General features: G+C 45.1%; 1 protein-coding gene across 1 annotated transcript in view; it reads right to left on the bottom strand.

Moving 5' to 3' along the window:
• faah2b (fatty acid amide hydrolase 2b) overlaps window positions 1-15,292 on the bottom strand; it is a 102,597-nt gene extending 87,305 nt beyond the window's left edge. The window contains exon 1 of the mRNA XM_084312234.1: window positions 14,987-15,292. Coding sequence (XP_084168360.1) covers window positions 14,987-15,172 — 186 coding nt within the window. The 5' untranslated portion in view covers window positions 15,173-15,292. The remainder of the gene's footprint in view (window positions 1-14,986) is intronic.
• Window positions 15,293-19,238: the final 3,946 nt, after the last annotated feature.

Genomic DNA, 19,238 nt, shown 5'->3' with positions numbered 1-19,238 from the left:
GATTGTACGAGCATTGTGGGACAAGGACCAGGGCTGGGACGACCCCATTCCCGCACACCTTGCATCCACCTGGAGAGAGTGGGAGATGGAGCTCCACTCACTCCCAGGCGTTAATATGCGCCGAAGCTACTTCCCACCCACGGTGAGGCCAGAGACATGTAAAATGGACTTACACGTCTTCAGTGACGCCTCAGAGGTCGCATACGGATCAGTAGCCTACTTGCGGGCCCAAGACCAGGGGGGAGAGATCTACACAGCATTTGTCCTCGCCCGCTCGAGAATAGCCCCACGCAAGCAACAATCTATCCCACGTCTAGAGCTCTGCGCAGCCCTAGCCGGAGCGCACCTAGCCACGCTCATCCAACGTGAGCTCACCATACCGGTGTCTAGAACAATCCTGTGGTCAGATTCCACGACGGTACTCGCCTGGATCAAATCGGACTCATGCAAGTACAAAGTCTTCGTGGGAGTCAGAGTCACCGAGATTCAAGACTTAACCGAAGAGTTAACCGGAGAAACAGAGTGGCGCTACGTTGATACAAAACAGAACCCAGCTGACGTCATCACCCGGGGGATGCCCCTGGATGACCTCACCCGTCGCAATGTCTACAGTGACGGCCCCGCATTCCTAAGACTCCCGGAAGGACAGTGGCCCATGCCTATCCCGAGGGAAGCAAGTCCAGAGGAGGTGGAAATTAAGAAGTCTGTGTTCTGTGGATTGAGCACCGTAGCCTCCACCGACCCTAACATAGACGATTGCACGTCCATAGAGAGTGCACAACAAAGAACATTCCTGCGGTACCACCCGGAGTGCAAGTCCCCCGCTGATATGTCAGCAGCTAACTACGAGGAAGCAGAATTGCTTCTACTGCAGCGAGCCCAGAGAGACTCGTTCCCCGATGAATTGGCCTGTCTACAGGGAGGAAAGCCCGTCCCATCCGACAGCAGATTAATTCACCTGGCCCCCGAGAGCGACGCTCATACCCTCATCAGAGTGGGTGGTCGCCTACGCAGAGCCCCCAATCTACCGGATATCGACCCAGTTACCCCCAACACACTCCTGATGGGGCGGCTAGATCCTGCATTACCACAGACAATGTACCGGCCGGAAGAAGCGAACGGCCGACGAATGTGGAGGTACAGCCAAGTATTAGCCGACAAGTTTTGGAACAGTTTCCTACTGCACTACCTACCGTCTCTACAGACCCGCCAGAAGTGGGTAAAGGAGAGAGACAATTTGACAGAAGGAACAGTCGTCATGATTATTGATCAATCACTGCCCAGAGCTATGTGGCCGGCCGGCCGCGTAAGCAAAGTGATCACCGGTGCCGACGGCAAGGTCCGAGCAGCTGAAGTGCTCGTCCAGGGTCGCACTTACACCCGTCCCGTGGCAAGGCTCATAGAACTGCCTCGACTCCCAGACACAATCGATGATGACCATGACCCTACAACCCTATGACTTTGTGAAGTTGACTGACCCCTACAGCAAACCCTTATGTGTAAATAGACAACGCGATTAATCTGTCTCTGTTTAACTGATTAGGTCTGGGACCTATTCAGGGGGTGGCTGTTGTGAAGGGCCAGATTAAACCGAATATATATATTTATTTATATATATTTAATTGTATTTGTATATTCTCTAATATTCCCTGATATCCCTTGTATATTCCTTGTACAATATGCATTGAATATCCATTCTAGCCTACTGAACATCCCATAATAGTCTCCATTCTACTATTGGTCGAGACCTTGGTGCCAGGCTGCCATACCCCTCAGACCCAGTTCAAACGTACCGCTCGACATGTACGAACAAGTCCTAGTTCCGCGTAGGAATTTGGCTACCGCACCACTAATGGGACTATTTGTTCATAGTGCGTATATATACTGCGCTACTAAAGTAGGACTTTCTTTTCAGTCCAGTTTCTTACCCTCCAATAGAGTCACAGACGTAAAGCCTCTCCGCGACGCCACGTGTGGGAGTAAGGCCAAGTTCGCCTACCATCGGTATTGAGACATCGTGTATATTAATATTTGAATAGTCATATTTGGCACTATATCGTCGAGTTGGACGTAGTCTATTAAGCTAATAATAGTCTGTTAATATATAGTGCTTCGTGCGGTGAGAATACTACCGTAGTCAGTACCCCATCGTTTCGGGCAGAGAACTGGCTGCTTACCCAGGGTGGTTGACCCTATGTGAAGCTGCACCCGAGGAGCCCCAGAGCCGACGAGCGAGTGGACCTGTATACCGGATTATTCTACCGACGACAGCCCGCCTTCCCAGGCACGGATTATGCTTTGGATACTTTGATTATTCTATGGATAAAGACCCCCGACACTGCCGTGTGTTGGAACCCCCCCCCCTGGAGAGGACGCAAGGTGAGGAGACGCTCTGCAAGACGAGGTCGCTTCACGTCTCTCCCCCGTGGACCGGAGAGAGCCGGCCCACAAAGAGTCCACCTGCTTTCATCTGTGGTCCAAGGATCGCCAGCGCATTGAACGGCACTACAGTGGGTTCACCTGGGATACCCTTGGCCGGACGAGGCAGCCGGATTCTACCCCCCCCCCCCCTCCTACTCCTGTCGGCTTACAAGCGACCGGATTAACCCCCTCTAGTGTATCCAGCCTATAATCATTAAAGTATCATTGCTGTTATTCCTTAACTATTCCAGGTCGTATATTTACCACCTGCGCCTTCAGAGATTGGACATTTTCTATTGATATACCGACGAATACTCCTTGCCATAAAAGTGCATACTATTTCAATTCATAAATGTAATTAAGTGATTAAGTGCTTATTCTACACACCATCGCTGTGTAGGAAATAAAGACCTGTTTCTAATTCGTACATTTGTGTTGGATCCGTTTCATCTACGTGAGAGTGTTCATGATAATATATTTATGCCGTGTACTGGGTACAAAGGTAGTGGTAGTAAGTATCATATCTAGTAATACAGTCAGGGAATTGTACCCCTCAGTTACAATAATAATATAACTAAAATAATCTGACGGGCCAGAAATTATTGCTGGCGGGCCAATGTTGGCCCGCGGGCCGCCTATTGCCGATCCCTGCTTTAGTGCATTAGATGCATGTTTCTGATCATTGGAAATGGTGGGATTAGATTTATCAATCAAGGGATCCCAAATGGCATTAAAATCTGCGCCAATTATAAAAGAATATTCAGGAAGGTCCAACATTGCTCTAGTGAGTGTAGCGTAGAAGTTAGCGTCGTAAAGATTTGGGGCATAAGCCGCTACCAACGCGATTTTCCTGTTACTGTATTCTATTTTAGCAATGGTTACTCGACCATCTGCATCAGACCATACGTCCAACAATTTAATATTCAACTTCCGTTTCGCGACTATAGCTACCCCACGGGATCTCGTTCCAAAAGATGAGTAGCTAATGTTATGATATATTTTGTCCGCCAGCTTTACATTGTCAGCCACTAAAAAGTGCGTTTCGCTTAAAAGAGCCACATCAACCCGTTTGTTTTTCATCAGTGTAAGCACGCTTTTGCGTTTATGTTGTTTGTTTAGTCCCCCAGTATTCCAAATCATTATATTCAAACTAGCCATAATCTAAACATGTTGCTGTATTCTTGTGTGCTATTCATCTGGAGTACCAATTCACAATAGATATATATCCAATTATTGAGGTCCTGTTGATAGCCGAGCATGAGAATGATAATAAACATATAAAAAACCCATACATATAATCCCCTATTCCCCTTTCCCTCCCTCCCTTACACGACCAGTCAGCCCAGAATGAGCCATTTATCCTTAACTTTCCTATGCAAATTGCCATAGGATCTAAAACTCTTAATTCTACCTTAATAGACCGTCAACCGTGGCTTAGCCACTCTCCCGTTAAAATTAAAAAAGGAGATATGTAAAAAACATAAAAATATGCCTCAAATATCATAGTATATTCACTTAAACCTTATACGAACATGTATAAGTTAAAACACACCAAAGAATAAAATAGATGTATTGAACTAAATTAGAGAAACCTCAAAGAGTAGAGAACATTTGCTTAAATCTTAAAATAACTTTGCCAAGCTTAAACACCTAGATGAAAAGGAAGGTTTTAAATACGTGTATGCAGTTCGTCCCCCAATCAGGGGTGGGCAGTATTCCGCTGTAAAGGCTGTTGTTCTTCCGGATGTGATCCTTGTGTATGGTCACAAATTGTTGTTTATGTTCCAGGGCATTCTGTATGCCACAGAGCGTTATTATTCCAGAATATTCCAATATGACACAGAGCGTTGAAAAAGTCCAGAATATTCCAATATGTCAACAACATAGCTCCTCACATGACTTGCATAAAACCCATAAATGTAGCGGGCCCAAACAGCGAACCTTTACAAAAATACCATAACTAGCGTCACATATTAACCTATTTCTACATCAAGGTTATCAAAATTTATTTGACGCAGTTTTTGGAAGAATAAGACTTAGCCTCCTCCGTGTAGTGGGTTCATCATGTAATCCTCTGCGTCTTCAGGCGAGGAGAGCTGGACCCTCTTTCCATTTGTATCCATGATGGAAAGTTTCGCAGGGTAGCGTAGTGTGGGTTTGAATTTTTTCTCAAAAAGATGAGACATCACTGATTTGTAACGGGCTCCTCGCGGCAGTAATCCTCGTAGAAAAACACTGGTTTCTCGTTGTGTTGCAGAATACCCCTCTTCTTTCGTGCAGCCCGGATAATCGTATCTCTTATTCCAACTCGACGTAGGCTAGCAATAATCACCCTCGGTTTTTTGTTGTTGTCGTCTCGGGTGCCAATTCTGTAGCGCTGATCCACTATAGGTGGTGTAGAGAGGATATCTGGTCCTAGAATTTGAGCTAACACTGTCGCGAACGAGTCGTGTGTGCAGTTAACGGATTCATCCAGTCCCACTATACAGATATTAAATCTACGGGAATGATGTTCGATTTCGAATATCTTAGCCGTTAGCTTCTCGTTGTTGTCATCTATTTTATCCGCTAGCTTCTCGTTGACATCTTCAATCTTCTCCGTTAGATTCACGATGCAGTCATGTAAAGCCCCATCACCCCTAACGAATCTCAGTGTGTGTTCGACCAAGGTGGCTTCCACTACAATAGTGTGTTCGATATGCTCTGCAGCCGCTACCCTTAAATTTTAGATTTTGGATTCGATAGATTCTTTGATAGCGTCAACCTTAGCGTCAACCTGATCGACCTTATCGGTTAAGGTCTTTATTAGCTTAGCAAGAGAATCTATGGAGCGGGCAAGAGAATCAATATCGGTTGAGGTGGCGGGGACGGTGGAAGAGGTGGCAATCTCAGCTGTTTTTATCTCGATTTCTCTTGCTTTATCGCGTACAGAGCTCGTATCCACAGGCGGATCTTCTGTAGTTAGTTTGGCTCCGCGTTTTCTTTCCGTTTCTCTTCTTGTTGTTGCCATCTTGATTCTTTCTGTCGATATAGTTAGTTGAAGATCTTAGTTGATATATACGTCGAGGTTTAAACACATTGGTGGTGTAAAAAGTGGTTTTTGAAGCAAAAATAAAAATAACGGGAGAGGAGCTCTGACCAATGCGACCGCTACATGCTGATGCTAAACCGGATGTCGTCTCTTTCCATGTCATGGTGTGTTTAAACCCAGTTAGTTATTTTGTGTTTTAACCACGAGTCTGAGCGCTATTTGAAACCAGAAGATTTGACCACTTCTGGTTGGACAGTCAGAGTATCGGTTTGGAACACTGTTCGAAAAAATCGCCTATATTTTCTCAGTATCCATCCAAACAACTGAGCAATAAACGTATTTGACCATTGAAATCTGAGCTAATTGTACATCAGAAGCTTCTATCCCCAGGCCATCAGGATGCTCAACGAACAATAACGCAATGTAACAACCATCAAATGCACTCACAGCTAGAGCTGCCGCGATTACCGCATTACCGCGGTATCGCTGTTACATCACGCCCACCGCAGAGTTAGGCTGAATACCGCATCACCGCTGTTTTTTATAATAATAATAAAGTACCCTGCTCTCGTTGGGCTTGCGGCTCTGCAGATATACCCTACTCCTCTGTCGAGGTTCCAAGCGACCCTATTGGGTACCAGAACAGTCACGTGAAACACTGCAGACCACTGATTGGTCAGAAGAGAGACGCGTCACACGTTGGAGCGTCCTGCAGTGTGTTACCACCAATCGGCAAGCACGTATTCGTTTTTTACGTCCTGAATGTCAGCCATTGATCAGAGCTCACAACACGGCTAATAACGTTAGCTCCCCGCCGGAGTGGATTACCATCGCTCCTCAGGAGTACTAAACGAGGCATAATGATTTTACTGCAACGAATATTATAATAAAAGCCCTTCGTTCTATACACTTGTCTGATTGAAAACTTTATTAACAGACCGCAGAATGGGCACAACTCAGCACGCCCTGAGCAAAGAAAGGAACTGAGATATGAATTGAGTAATGCTTGCCTTGCTATGGTCCGGTAAATACGCTGATGTTATTGAACGTGTAACTATATAACGTTAATGCCACAAAACAAATGCCTTTGTTAATCATAAGTAGTAACTTTATAATAATAAGAAGAAGAAAGGGTCGGGGGGGGTAACCGCCGGGCACTACCACCCCTGCCCGTGACACCGAGTGAACGGCGCACGACCAGAGGGGAGACTTCGAATCCGTGTTTCACTTTCAATAACGAATGCGTGCTTGCCGAATCCCAAACAATATTCATGCTGCATAGTCATCCTCTAAAGATAGACATTTAGACTAGAGGCAGGCTATATGCTATAAAGAGTAGACTACTAAAAATAAAAAAAAATTATTCAAATTTTTTTTTTTTTGGGTAATAACCGCGGCGGTAGGAAATATTTCGCAAATTTGTGCGGTAAGGAAAACATCAATACCGCGGCAGCTCTACTCACAGCACACACATCCACACGCACACACTCACTTTAAACAAACAACTCACTGCAGCACCCACTTTAGAACACCTAAACACACTTTATATTTATTGGTAAAGAATATTAGAACACTACAACCCATACCTCATTACACCTTGCTGTAAATTGTACCTCATCCCATTTCTGCTTTGTACTGTATAGTATATTGTATTGTAACTCAGTTACTTCTACTCTGCATTGTACATTGTATATACTGAACACTTTTGTCTACGTACTTGACTTCTATTTTATACTCATCTATTTTTGTCTATTTTATACTAATCTATTTTTGTCTAGCACAGTCCCTGGAGCGTAACAGAAAGAAACATTTTGTATAAAAGTATTCTGTACGACAACTAATAAAGAAACTTGAACTTGAAACATCATGACCAGCTAGTGTTTCAGTCACTCAGTTGTGTTTTGAGAAATCATGCTTGAGACCTTTTATCCTTTATTTACCAGGATAATAAAAAAATTATTTCCATCTCTTTTTCAAGTGGGAACTGGCCAAGAAGGAAAATGTTCACATATTGAACAACATTAAAACAAACACAAATAAAAACAAGATAGTGAGAGCACACAAATACAAAAAAAATAACATTTATTTTTATTAGAAAATGTCTTCACAATTCAATGAAAAGACAATATTAAACACATGAGCAAACCATGGCAAGAAAGTGTTTAATTCTTTCTTTAAAATGATCAATTCCAATGAGGGACTCTGCTTCAAATCAAAAGACCATAAAAGATGACATAAACATGTGTACATGCCATATGTCCTTCATTCATTGGGGGGAACTATATGACCTATGACACTATACAGTAGCATGCCATGGATATATGTGCTCCAATGAGCACCCATTCTAGTTACATATGTATTACCTGACTAGTTAGTTCGATCCCCGGGACCGGCAGGAAAAATCTGCCGCTGAAGTGCTCTTGAGCAAGGCACTTAACCCCCAACTGCTCCAGTGGAGTTGCTCAGTGGCCAATGGTGTCAGACTGTGGTTGTACTAGTCTGGGCAGCTCCCAGGTATGAATGGAACTGTGTGAATGTGAAGCAGGGCGTAGCTGAAAAAGAGCATCCGTGCTCAGCGAACCTACCCTGGGTAAATAAAGGTTAGAGTTATAGTATAGCCTCCACTGATAACCCCATTGTAATGTGTGTTGTAAGAGCTCCACCTCCTATAGTCGCTCCTTCTTGTAGTCCATATAAACATTCTCTCCCTCTTGACCTCTAACCCTCCTTCCCCTAGCCCCCATAAACCCCCTAACCCTCATTCCCCTAGCCCCCATAAACCCCCTAACCCTCATTCCCCTAGCCCCCATAAACCCCCTAACCCTCCTTCTCCTACCCCCCCCCATAAACTTCCTCTCCCTCTTGACCTGTAACCTGTCGTGGAAAATATTATCATGTCATTATAGATCTGTGTTGAGCTTTGTACAGCTTGCTAGTATAATGAGCTCAGACACTGGCAGACACTATACTGTCCCTTTAATGTGGGGAGAGGATGCCTTTTGACTTAATCTTTTCCTCTCCTAGCAAGGTTGTTTAACATTCCAGTTAAGAACATCGTGAACATCACCGCCTAGCCAAGGTTGATTCTCCTAACTGGGAACCATTTTTATTATTTATTTATATCTGATGTATAATGTTACGTCTTGCAAGTGTGTATTAAACTATGTTCTGCCCAGACCTCTGGGTCACTTTATGGCCAGACGCTAGTGTGTGAACATGATGTATCGGTCTGTAAACTGTCCTTTCATTGTGGCCACGGTGAAATAAACTGTTTTCTATTATTAATAATGATTTATAAACCGGCTCATCGTTTTGTCCTTTAATATTTCCCATTACAAACCCTAACCCTCCTTCTCCTACCCCCCCATAAACCCCCGGCCTAACCCTCCTTCTCCTACCCCCCCATAAACGTCCTCTCCCTCTCTTGACCTGTAACCCCAACCCTCCTTCTCCTACCCCCCCATAAACCCCCTAACCCTCTTGACCCTCCTTCTCCTAGGCCCCCATAAACCCCCTAACCCTCCTTCTCCTAGCCCCCCATAAACCCCCTAACCCTCTTGACCCTCCTTGTCCTAGGCCCCCATAAACCCCCTAACCCTCCTTCTCCTAGCCCCACATAAACCTCCTCTCCCTCTTGACCTTTAACCCTAACCCCCCTTCTCCTAGCCCCCCATAAACATCCTCTCCCTCTTGACCCTCCTTCTCCTAGGCCCCCATAAACCCCCTAACCCTCTTTCTCCTAGCCCCACATAAACCTCCTCTCCCTCTTGACCTTTAACCCTAACCCCCCTTCTCCTAGCCCCCCATAAACATCCTCTCCCTCTTGACCCTCCTTCTCCTAGGCCCCCATAAACCCCCTAACCCTCCTTCTCCTAGCCCCACATAAACCTCCTCTCCCTCTTGATCTTTAACCCTATCCCCCCTTCTCCTAGCCCCACATAAACCTCCTCTCCCTCTTGATCTTTAACCCTATCCCCCCTTCTCCTAGCCCCCCATAAACCTCCTCTCCCTCTTGACCTTTAATCCTAACCCCCCTTCTCCTAGCCCCCCATAAACCTCCTCTCCCTCTTGGCCTTTAACCCTTACCCTCCTTCTCATAACCCCCCCCCCCATAAACCTCCTCTCACTCTTGGCCTCTTCCCTTTTGATACAATCTCATTGGTGTCATTTTCCTAGAGCCATATGAAATCCACCAATAAATGACCAATAAAAATGGAATAAACTGTAAAACGTGGAATATTGCAGCATTTGCCCTAATCTGCACTGAAATTCCGCTTTCGGGGGAAGATGGAACGGTTTGGTGCTAAGCAAACATGACCGGGGACGCTACAGCGTGTTACAACGCGTACGTCACTTCCACACTGCTTCACAACACACAGCAATGTCCAAGCGTCTGGCTGCTTCGGCGTTAACGTCGTCAAAAAAGCTAAGAAATTCCGCACTAAGCCCTAAATTCAGAGCAGAGCAGTATCCTAATGGCTTTTATGCCTTGGGCGATAAGGTGTTTTGCTAATAGACCCGTCGCTAAACCATGCCCCAAAATAGAATGTTTCCAATCATATCACAGCAAAATCCTCGCTGCACAAACCTCGGTCAACTAGGTTTGTAGGCTGTATCAAACCAGACGGCTTTGATCGAAACCACTGTCAAGAGTTCAGTTTTATGTTATTATCTACATAATATCCGATGGTGAAACGCTGTGCGTGGGGTACCTGTAATTCGGACACCAGGTACCCTGAAAGACTGGATGGAGGAGTATATTTCATACCTTTTCCGAAGCCCAAACGAAAACTAGAGAGTGCAAGCGGTGGATTCTACTGTGTCGTCGACCACATACACAAATTAATGTGAAGACCATTACCAAGGACACTTATGTTTGCTCAGAGGTGTGGGGCGGCGTGGCTCAGGGGTAGAGCGGGGCGTCCAATGATCGAAGGGTTGGTGGTTCGAATCCCGCTCAAGCCCATGTCCATCCCATTGCCGTTGTGTCCTTGGGCAAGACACTTAACCTACTTGCCTCGTATGAATGTGTATGCATGTGAATGAATGTTGGTGGTGGTCGGAGGGGCCGTAGACGTTGATTATTCGCCACGCTTCCGTGAGTCTGCCTCAGGGCAGCTCTGGCTGCAATTGTAGCTTACCACCACCGGTATGACTGTGTATGAACGAATAATGGACTCTGTGAAGCGCTCTGAGTCAGAGCAACAGTCAGTCAGAGAAGAGCGCTATATAAATCCAATCCATTATTATTATTATTATTAAGGTCAATTCATAAAGACATAATATTTGATGGCATGTATTAGAAACGTAGACCAAACTATTCGTTTGCTAACGTTTGACTTTGACTGCGAACTAGCTATTGTATATCCAGCCTAGTTAGCTAAAGTTAGCAGCTACCATTACCAAGGACACGTATACGTTTGCTCAAAGGTAAGGTCAATTCATAAAGACATAATATTTGACGGCATGTATTAGAAACGTAGACCAAACTATTAGTTTGCTAACGTTTGACTTTGACTGCGAACTAGCTATCGTATATCCAGCCCAGTTAGCTAACGTTAGCAGCTAGCTAACGTTAGCTGCCAACATGTAACGATACCGCAGATATTTCTGCATCATAAGGTTAGCTAGTTCTGCATCATAACGTTAGCTTATACTCTGGACTGGATTGATAGCAGGGCTAGTACTAGTAGAGCCAGCTAGTGGTAAATAAAGGTTATAAACAGAACCTAACCTGGTAAATAAAGGTTATACACAGAACCTACCCTGGTAAATAAAGGTTATATACAGAACCATAACCTAGCCCCAACCATAACCATAAGCTAACCCTGACCATACTCTAACGCTGACTGTAGCCACTAGGTTTATTCCAAAAGGCCACAGATGAGTGTGAGTGTATCAACCGGTTTGTAGGAATCAATAAAATCCACTTTGAGCTGCATTTTATGTATGAAAGATGCTCCATAAATGAACTATTATTATTATCTGTCTATGCTTAGCTAATACTCAAGCTTTTTGTGTTTTTTTCACAGAATGAGGTGTGCTGGAGATGTTACTGCCTCTCCCCCTGATCCCTCTCCCCTTATCCTGTGGAGCAGGTGGAAGGTGGACATTACTAGAAGGCTAAAGAATGCTTAAAATTTTATAGGAATGTTAGAGGTTCTAGAAGGTTCTACTATGACATCATCACCAACGTTCCAGAATGTTCGGGCGGCACTAATTTTCTAGAATGTTCCTAACAATAGGTCCGTGGGTGAATTATGTACCATTACAATCACTACAGTACTGTATTAAGTTTCAAAAGTAAAAGTACAGTACATATTCTATAGGCATCTACTACTTAATCTTCATCAACAGTTGCTGATATTGCAAATGTCAACAGACCAGGCTATTAATCCATAATGGAGGTACTAGAAGAAAAGGGTAACCAAAATCATGTTTCTCATTCCAAGGGTCATAATAATCACAGCAAATGTTGTGACTATGACTAACGGGTCAGGAGATTGACAATGTGCATCCAGCGATAACATTTTAATTCGATTTGTGAACTATGGGTCTGGGGTTGGGACAAAATAAATGTTAAGCCTCGTCACAGCAATCATTTGGCTACAAGAATATAATGGTAAATTACCATAGATGTATCACAACACATGATATTGTTCGCTATTCCAGTTTATATCGTACATCCATTTGTGTAACTGTAAATCCATGTATATTTATTGTATATATTAAAAATAGTGGCTATTTATGTACACTTTAGTTGTGGGTTTTCTTTTCTAATCAGAGTGATCTATCTTGAGAATGTGTTGTATATGCATTTATTTATATTTATATTAAATATAACGTATACTTAGTGTTATAAGAAAAGTTATAAGAAAAAGAAAATGTCCTGTACCCATATACTGTGATTTACAGGTATTTTGGTAAATGGTTGTATTTATATAGCGCTTTTATCCAAAGCGTTTTACAATTTGTTTCTCACATCTTACCCATTCACTCACACATTCACACACCGACGGTGGAGGCAACCATGCAAGGTGCCAACCTGCTCATCAGTGTCTTGCTCAAGGACACTTCGACACGCTGCCCGGGAGGAGCGAGAATCAAACCGGGAACCTCCGGATTACCAAACGACTGCTCTACTCCCAAGCCACTGTCGCCCCCTATTATTAGGTCTATTTTATTATTAGGTATTTTTACTTTGGTCTCTATCACTATACATTTATAGTTAGTGTAATCAATCATTTGACCTGATGTACACTAGAATGTGCAGCATACCATTCTCTGACGTCTCACCCCTTTATGGATGAGGATTGTTGGCAAGTGACAGCTCTCACTTTTTTCCTCATTCTAGTGACTAGTAGTGACACAACTGTCGGGTCTAGCTCGTATACTGCGTTGGCCCACTAGCCTTAAACTAAATGTATCAGCAATAGTAATAATCATGGATTATCGTCATAGTTCTTGTAATCTTCAATCAAGTCAACTGTAAGTAATGCGACGTTATCTATAGCTAATGGTTGCATCACCATGGAGGTCTAAGGTAAATGTGTATCTCATGAACGTACTTTTCCACTGCATATTGTAACCCTCTCTGTCTGCTTCTAGATGAAATATTTGTGTTATCTTTAAAAAACAGGTCTATTACCTGCTGTGATAAATCTCCCGCGGCATAGCCCCTTTCGTGACTGTGAAGCAAGGCTTGCATCACAGTCAGGAAAGGGGCTGCCTGCAGCCATCGTCAACGAGAGTCATCCACGGTCGGCTTAGCTTGACCGAGTTTTCAAAGGGGGCGTGGTTTAGCGACAGGTCTATTCTGTCAAGTGGAGTGTTTTGTTTACAGTTATTTCTCTTTTTTACTTGAAGCAGAGTGAAACGTTTGCTTAATAAAATGTGTTAAAAACTCAGAAGGGAATGTTTTGTTTATAGTTTGCAGCACTTAAAAACATTAAATGGACTGTTATATCTTATTAAATTGTGGACATGTATTCATTCCCACTTATTAGACACTATTTCTGATGGTAAAATTTGCGTAAAAAGCTAAATACAGAATTCTGAAATATTAAAACAGAAAAAACAGAATTTGGGAAAAGGTTTAATGGAATTTGGAAAGGAAATTAAGCTCTACATTTCCCCCGTATTTCACATCATAATCCATCTTGTAGTTAGTTGTCTTTTATCAAGTTGCAAAACACATGGGTCTGTACAGTATATATTGTCACGCATTGTCCCTTTAGAGAATGTTAACTTTACCATGTAAATTAAACTAGCAAGCTAATATCCCCCCTTTCCCTCTCTATTCATGTACTTGTACAGGAGCTGGTGTGTTGGGTATTTAAAGAATGTTAACTTTACCATGTAAATTAAGCTAGCGAGTAGCAAGCTAATATCCCCCCCCTTCCCTCTCGATCATGTACTTGTACAGGAGCTGGTGTGGTACGTTTGATATGGAGGATTGATTTGTTCTTTCTGACAGATATGTTTCTCTTTTATTTGGGTTTTCTAAAGGTTTCTGTAACACGGTCGTCATATTTTGTTAGCATGTGTTAACACTATAGCCTACAAAGTCATGCATGACAGCTGTATGTATAAAGCTAGTTTTGACACCCTTTTGATATAATCCCCCACCCGTTTGATTGGTTCCTTCTGTCAGAATGTAATAAATTGACCTCCTGCATCATCCCTGGGTTTGTCGTCTCTAGGCAACACAACGCAGTTCTGTCCGCTACAAGAGCATGGGACAGTGAGGCCACGGCGACCTTGACCTTTGAGTTTTGACCACCAAAATCAAATCAGTTCATCCTTGAGTCCGAGTGGATGTTTGTCCCACATTTGATGCAATTCCCTGGAGGTGTTCTTGAGATATCGCGTTCACGAGAGGATGGGATGGACATGAGGTCAGTGACCTTGATCTTTCACAACCTCTTGGTCTGAAACAGCAGCATCTAGCATCTGATTATCATTAAGATGACAACACTGGTTGATGAACGGTGGCATTGATTGTGCCTTATTGGTTGGTAAGACATGGCTTAGCATTATTGCAAATTATTACCATCATTTCTATAGGATTTTTCCCTGTGGGTCTGTATTGTACTGTACTGTATTTCCCATTCTGCAATCTGTTAAATAAAGTTCTCATTCATTCGCCCCCCAAAGGAACCCCATTTTCATATCAGGATACCCCTATTGTCCTGACCCCAAGGTTTGGAGCCTGCAGTGCAGAGACAGGTGCTCTGACCGAACGGGCGCAAACTGAGCGCAACACACCTAGTAAAGCCACGATGACCTGGTGAAAAGATGGATTGTTATTTTGCGTGTATCGACATGATGGGAGTCCACCACAGTGAATATCGCCTATAATAATCTGTTCAATAATTAATATGCAGGGGACTTCTGCAACCTGAACTATTGACGTTAGAATGACTGAGATGTTTTTGCTTTGAGAAAGTGAAGGATTATTATTAGGTACACACGCGCGCGCGCACAAACACACACACAGAGAGAAGGAACCAGAAAGGGAGCCTAAATAAATACCTCTCTCCGTCGAATCTTCTGGGCGAGCTGCGTCGCTGAAATAGAAAGCAGAGGGTTGCTGACAGGTGGGAGCTGCTTTCTGGATCCACTGGATCTCGGGGAGAGGATCCGAAACAGCGCAAAGAGGAACCCCATCAGCGCCTTGAGGAGCCACGCCTGGGCCCATTCTAGGCGACTCAGCGCCATGATGTCAGTCACTTCAGACGCCGGTGAAAGTCACTACTATCGCACTCTTAACCGGGATCACTCCCGTTGTGTGTTGACAACAAGGCGCACTCCTCTTCGTTGCGGAAGTGGTACACGCCTCCGGTGTCTGGTCACACCTAGCGGGCAGCGCATAGATATATATAGAACACTAGATAGCTTGCCCGCGCTGCCGGCCAATGGAGAGCGACGTCACTGAACCGCCGCCATCTTGCTCCAGTTAGCCTTGAGTGAGAGTGAGTGAGCTGCACAGACAAAAATACTCATAACTCGCTGAAATATTGACGGATTTACAAACGGTTTGGTTTATTACAAGCATTATTAACGTGGCTATGATTCAAGCGGTTTGTAAAAAAAAAACATCTTTAAATATTTTTTTTATAAGTATGCAGTATCATCTACATATTTGATGTTTATACAGATACAGCGCTCAAAACTCAAACCTCTACTGCTCCTCTACCACTCCTCCACCACTCCAATCCAAACTGATTGTGTGACTCCTATTGTTCTGGACCGGGCCAGATTTCACACCTCCACTTCCTCCCACAGCTTGGGGAGATTTTCATCTTAAATTTTTATTCGTCCCAAATGTCCCAGCCCCATCGGATTTCTTAGGTGTTTTCACTGTTTACTTATCATGCATTGCAACACTAATATATGGGCAGTAACCCCAAGTCAGACTGCCCATATACATTATCTTGGGGGTCTGAGGGCAGTAGCCCCCGACCCCCTCCCTGGGGAAGCACTTAAGTTAAGTACGCTCCCTTTGTTCACACAGCCACCAGACCCACCTGAGTGCTAGACTTAAGTGGCACACAAGCAGCAACAAGCAGCAGACAAGCAGCAGAATTGGTTAGATTTTTGAGCGCTGCGTCTGTAGCAAACCAACCCGTTTGTAAATCCGTCAATATTTCAGCGAGTTATGAGTATTTTTGTCTGTGCAGCTCACTCACTCTCACTCAAGGCTAACTGGAGCAAGATGGCGGCGGTTCAGTGACGCTGGTGACTCCGCCTTAAGCTATCTAGTGTTCTATAGATATCTATGGGGCAGCGCGCCAGATATTATATGAGAGCGACTCCCAGCATGCAACGGGTTGCACATCGGTGGTTCGCAAATATGAGAGCTCTGTCATTGAAGTGGGTGGTGGCAGCATTACTTACAGTAGCGATTTTTATTGTTTTGTCATGACCAAACATAATCCCAACATAGATAGGAGGTGTACTGTATGTCAAATGTCGGTCATGTGGTGGAAGAGTTTAGTACAGTCACGCCTCTGTGCAATAGGGGGTATCTGCAGAGCCGCAGAGCCAGGCTGGACGGGTTGGAGGCGGTCTGGACAAGTATTAGTGGTCTGGACAAGTATTTGCACTACTGCGCACCATTTTCAACTTCACTTTCGTCTCGTTTACATAGGTACATAGACAGTAATGTTACATCTAGACATTTATGACATGTAATAATAGAGTAAACTTGTAAATAGACAGTAATTGTTACAAAGGATCAGATTAAACCGAATATATATATTTATTTATGGATATATTGAATAGTATTTGTGTGTCGTTTGATATCCCTTGTATATTCTTTGTACATATACACTGAATATCCCTTTATTCTACTACAGCCCATAATAGTTAATTCTCTCATTGGACAAGAACCTGGCGCCAGCAGACAAGCCCCTTGAGTCAAGTTCAATAGTGCCGACGAACATGTCCCAACTAGCCCCGGTTCCGCGTAGGAATACGGCTACCGAAATACGAATGGTACTATTTGTTCACCGTGCATATAAATAGGGCGCAAGAAATGTAGAATTCCTCTTAGTCCCTTGTCCCGTTCAGTCTCGTTCAGTTCCAGTTATCCAAGCGACGTCTCTCACCCACTACGCAACGTGGGCAGAGTAGGGCTCGCATTGCCCCAAGATAGAGTCTCGTGTTATCCTAATACGTTTGTTTAACGTATCGTTCGCTATTTATTAGTAAAGGCCTTCATTACGAGTCAAAGACCACGTGAAGTGAGTAATTGTGCGTCTACATAGAGCACTTATTGCCGCGTGCTAATAGAGTAGTAACGTCAAGTTCAACCGTGGACTACCGTGCACCACGGAGGATACCTACACCGGTGATTGCAGAGCCACCTTCCGGCAGGATTATTGCTTTTGACTGTGGCTGCTGGAGCAGAGAACCGCCTACCCCGCTGCTGCTGTGAGATCTACACATGCCCGTGAGGACATCACTCGAGCCCGTCTCTGTCGGAGCAGAGACTCCACGGCTTCATCTGCGGCGCGCACCCTAGGATTACAGCTGCTGCTTTCCCCGCTGACACAGGGGTGATATCGCCTCCGTGGACCCTTGACTTTGTATAGAGCATTGCCTCCCCCTGCTGGCTTACAACCGGTAGTACCCCCCTTTCAGTATTTCCAGTATCTTCCCTGAGTACCAGAGATAATTACTAATATTCACTATTGATTTGCCTATGCACATTCGATTTGCCTTATAAGCGCATTCAAGTAATGTAATATCCCACCTTTGATGTAATAAATATTCTAAACGAGTATTTGTGTGGAAACCGTGTTATTGTGGAGAAGTTCTCATCATATACCTGTGTACGGTATTGGCCAGTAATGTACATAAGACGGTAGTAGTTTAATGATACTAATACTTGATTAATACAGTCAGGGAATTGTACCCCTCAGTTACAATTGGTCCTTCGAGCCGGAGATAATAATTAGCGTAATATTAATATAATATTAATATTGACATGGCCGATGACGAACACTCCACAAACGGTTCTCCTAAGCTAGATCGCCCGCAGCGCAGACGGCAGCCACATCCCTATCTAGAGGCATACGCTGTCAGTCCAATACCTAGCTTTAAAGGGAAATTAGATACGGATAAAATAACTAAAGCGGATAGTAAAATTATGTCCGACCCTACCAACCAGGCTACCCCGACCACAGAGGCCCTAGTGGGTTCTAATGTAACTGACCAAGCTCACGGTGGGGACCAGGAGGGAACTGACACGACTTTATCCCCAGACAACGCCGACGAGGTAGTCCCCGGAGCGCTCCAGGATAAAGAAAGCCCTCCCGGGATGGAACCCGACCCACCACAAGAAGAGACGCGCACCCAGGAGATGGATCTCCTCGGTACGCAACAGGAGAACGGATCTCCAACAAGTACTGCCGGGAGCCGATCGCCCCGAACGGCGTCTTCCCCCAGCGCGGCGGACAAGATGCTGGCGCAAGCACTCATCGCCACCCTGGCAGCCTCCACCGAACGCGATCGACTTCAAGCGCAACAGACGCGCGAGCGCGAACAGTTTGCAGGCGAGCGAGAGCGCTTCCAGGCGCAACAAAGGAGTGAAGACGACCGCATAAGACTGGAGACCAGACGCCTCCAGACAGAAGAGAACATTGAGAGAAGCCGCGCCGATGCACAGCACGCCGCCGCCAATGCACAGCGCGACGTCGCAAATGCACAGCTCCACGCCGCCCATGCCAGCGCCAATGCCCAGCGCGACGCCGCCAACGCACAGCGCGACGCCGCCCAGGCCACCGCCAATGTGCAGCGCGACGCCGCCAATGCCCAGCGCGAAGCAGCGCGCGACGCAGCCCATGCCCAGCGCGAGGCAGAGCGCGACCGGCTGCAGGCGGAGCTAATGGACAAACTGGTTGCCATGGCGACACCCCCTCACTCCGCACGGAGCTCTCAGAGATCGTCAAGACATGGGTCTAGGACACATTCCCCTACCCGACGAAGCGACCCGGGACTCCGCCAACAGGAGGATCCTGTCCACGTCTCCGAACCCCCTTCCCGGCCGGTCCATACGAGACCCAGCAACCGGGAAGAATCGGACCACGCCGAGAGACTGAACAGAAGACTCCAGGTCCTAGCAGAGGAAGAGGAGGAGGAAGAGGAGGAATGTCAAGCCGACCAGCAGCAACGTACTCTGGCCCAGGAGGCCCAGTACAGCCCCGACCAGCAGCAACGTACTCTGGACCAGGAGGTCCAGTACAGCCCAGAAGTCAGCCCCGAGGCCCTGCGCTACAAA

This window comes from Notolepis coatsorum (genome assembly GCF_963971535.1).
Source record: "Notolepis coatsorum genome assembly, chromosome: 4".
In the NCBI taxonomy this organism is placed as follows: Eukaryota; Metazoa; Chordata; class Actinopteri; order Aulopiformes; family Paralepididae; genus Notolepis; species Notolepis coatsorum.
Note: the sequence above shows the minus strand (reverse complement) of the source record. Positions and strands in the feature narration are given on the sequence as shown.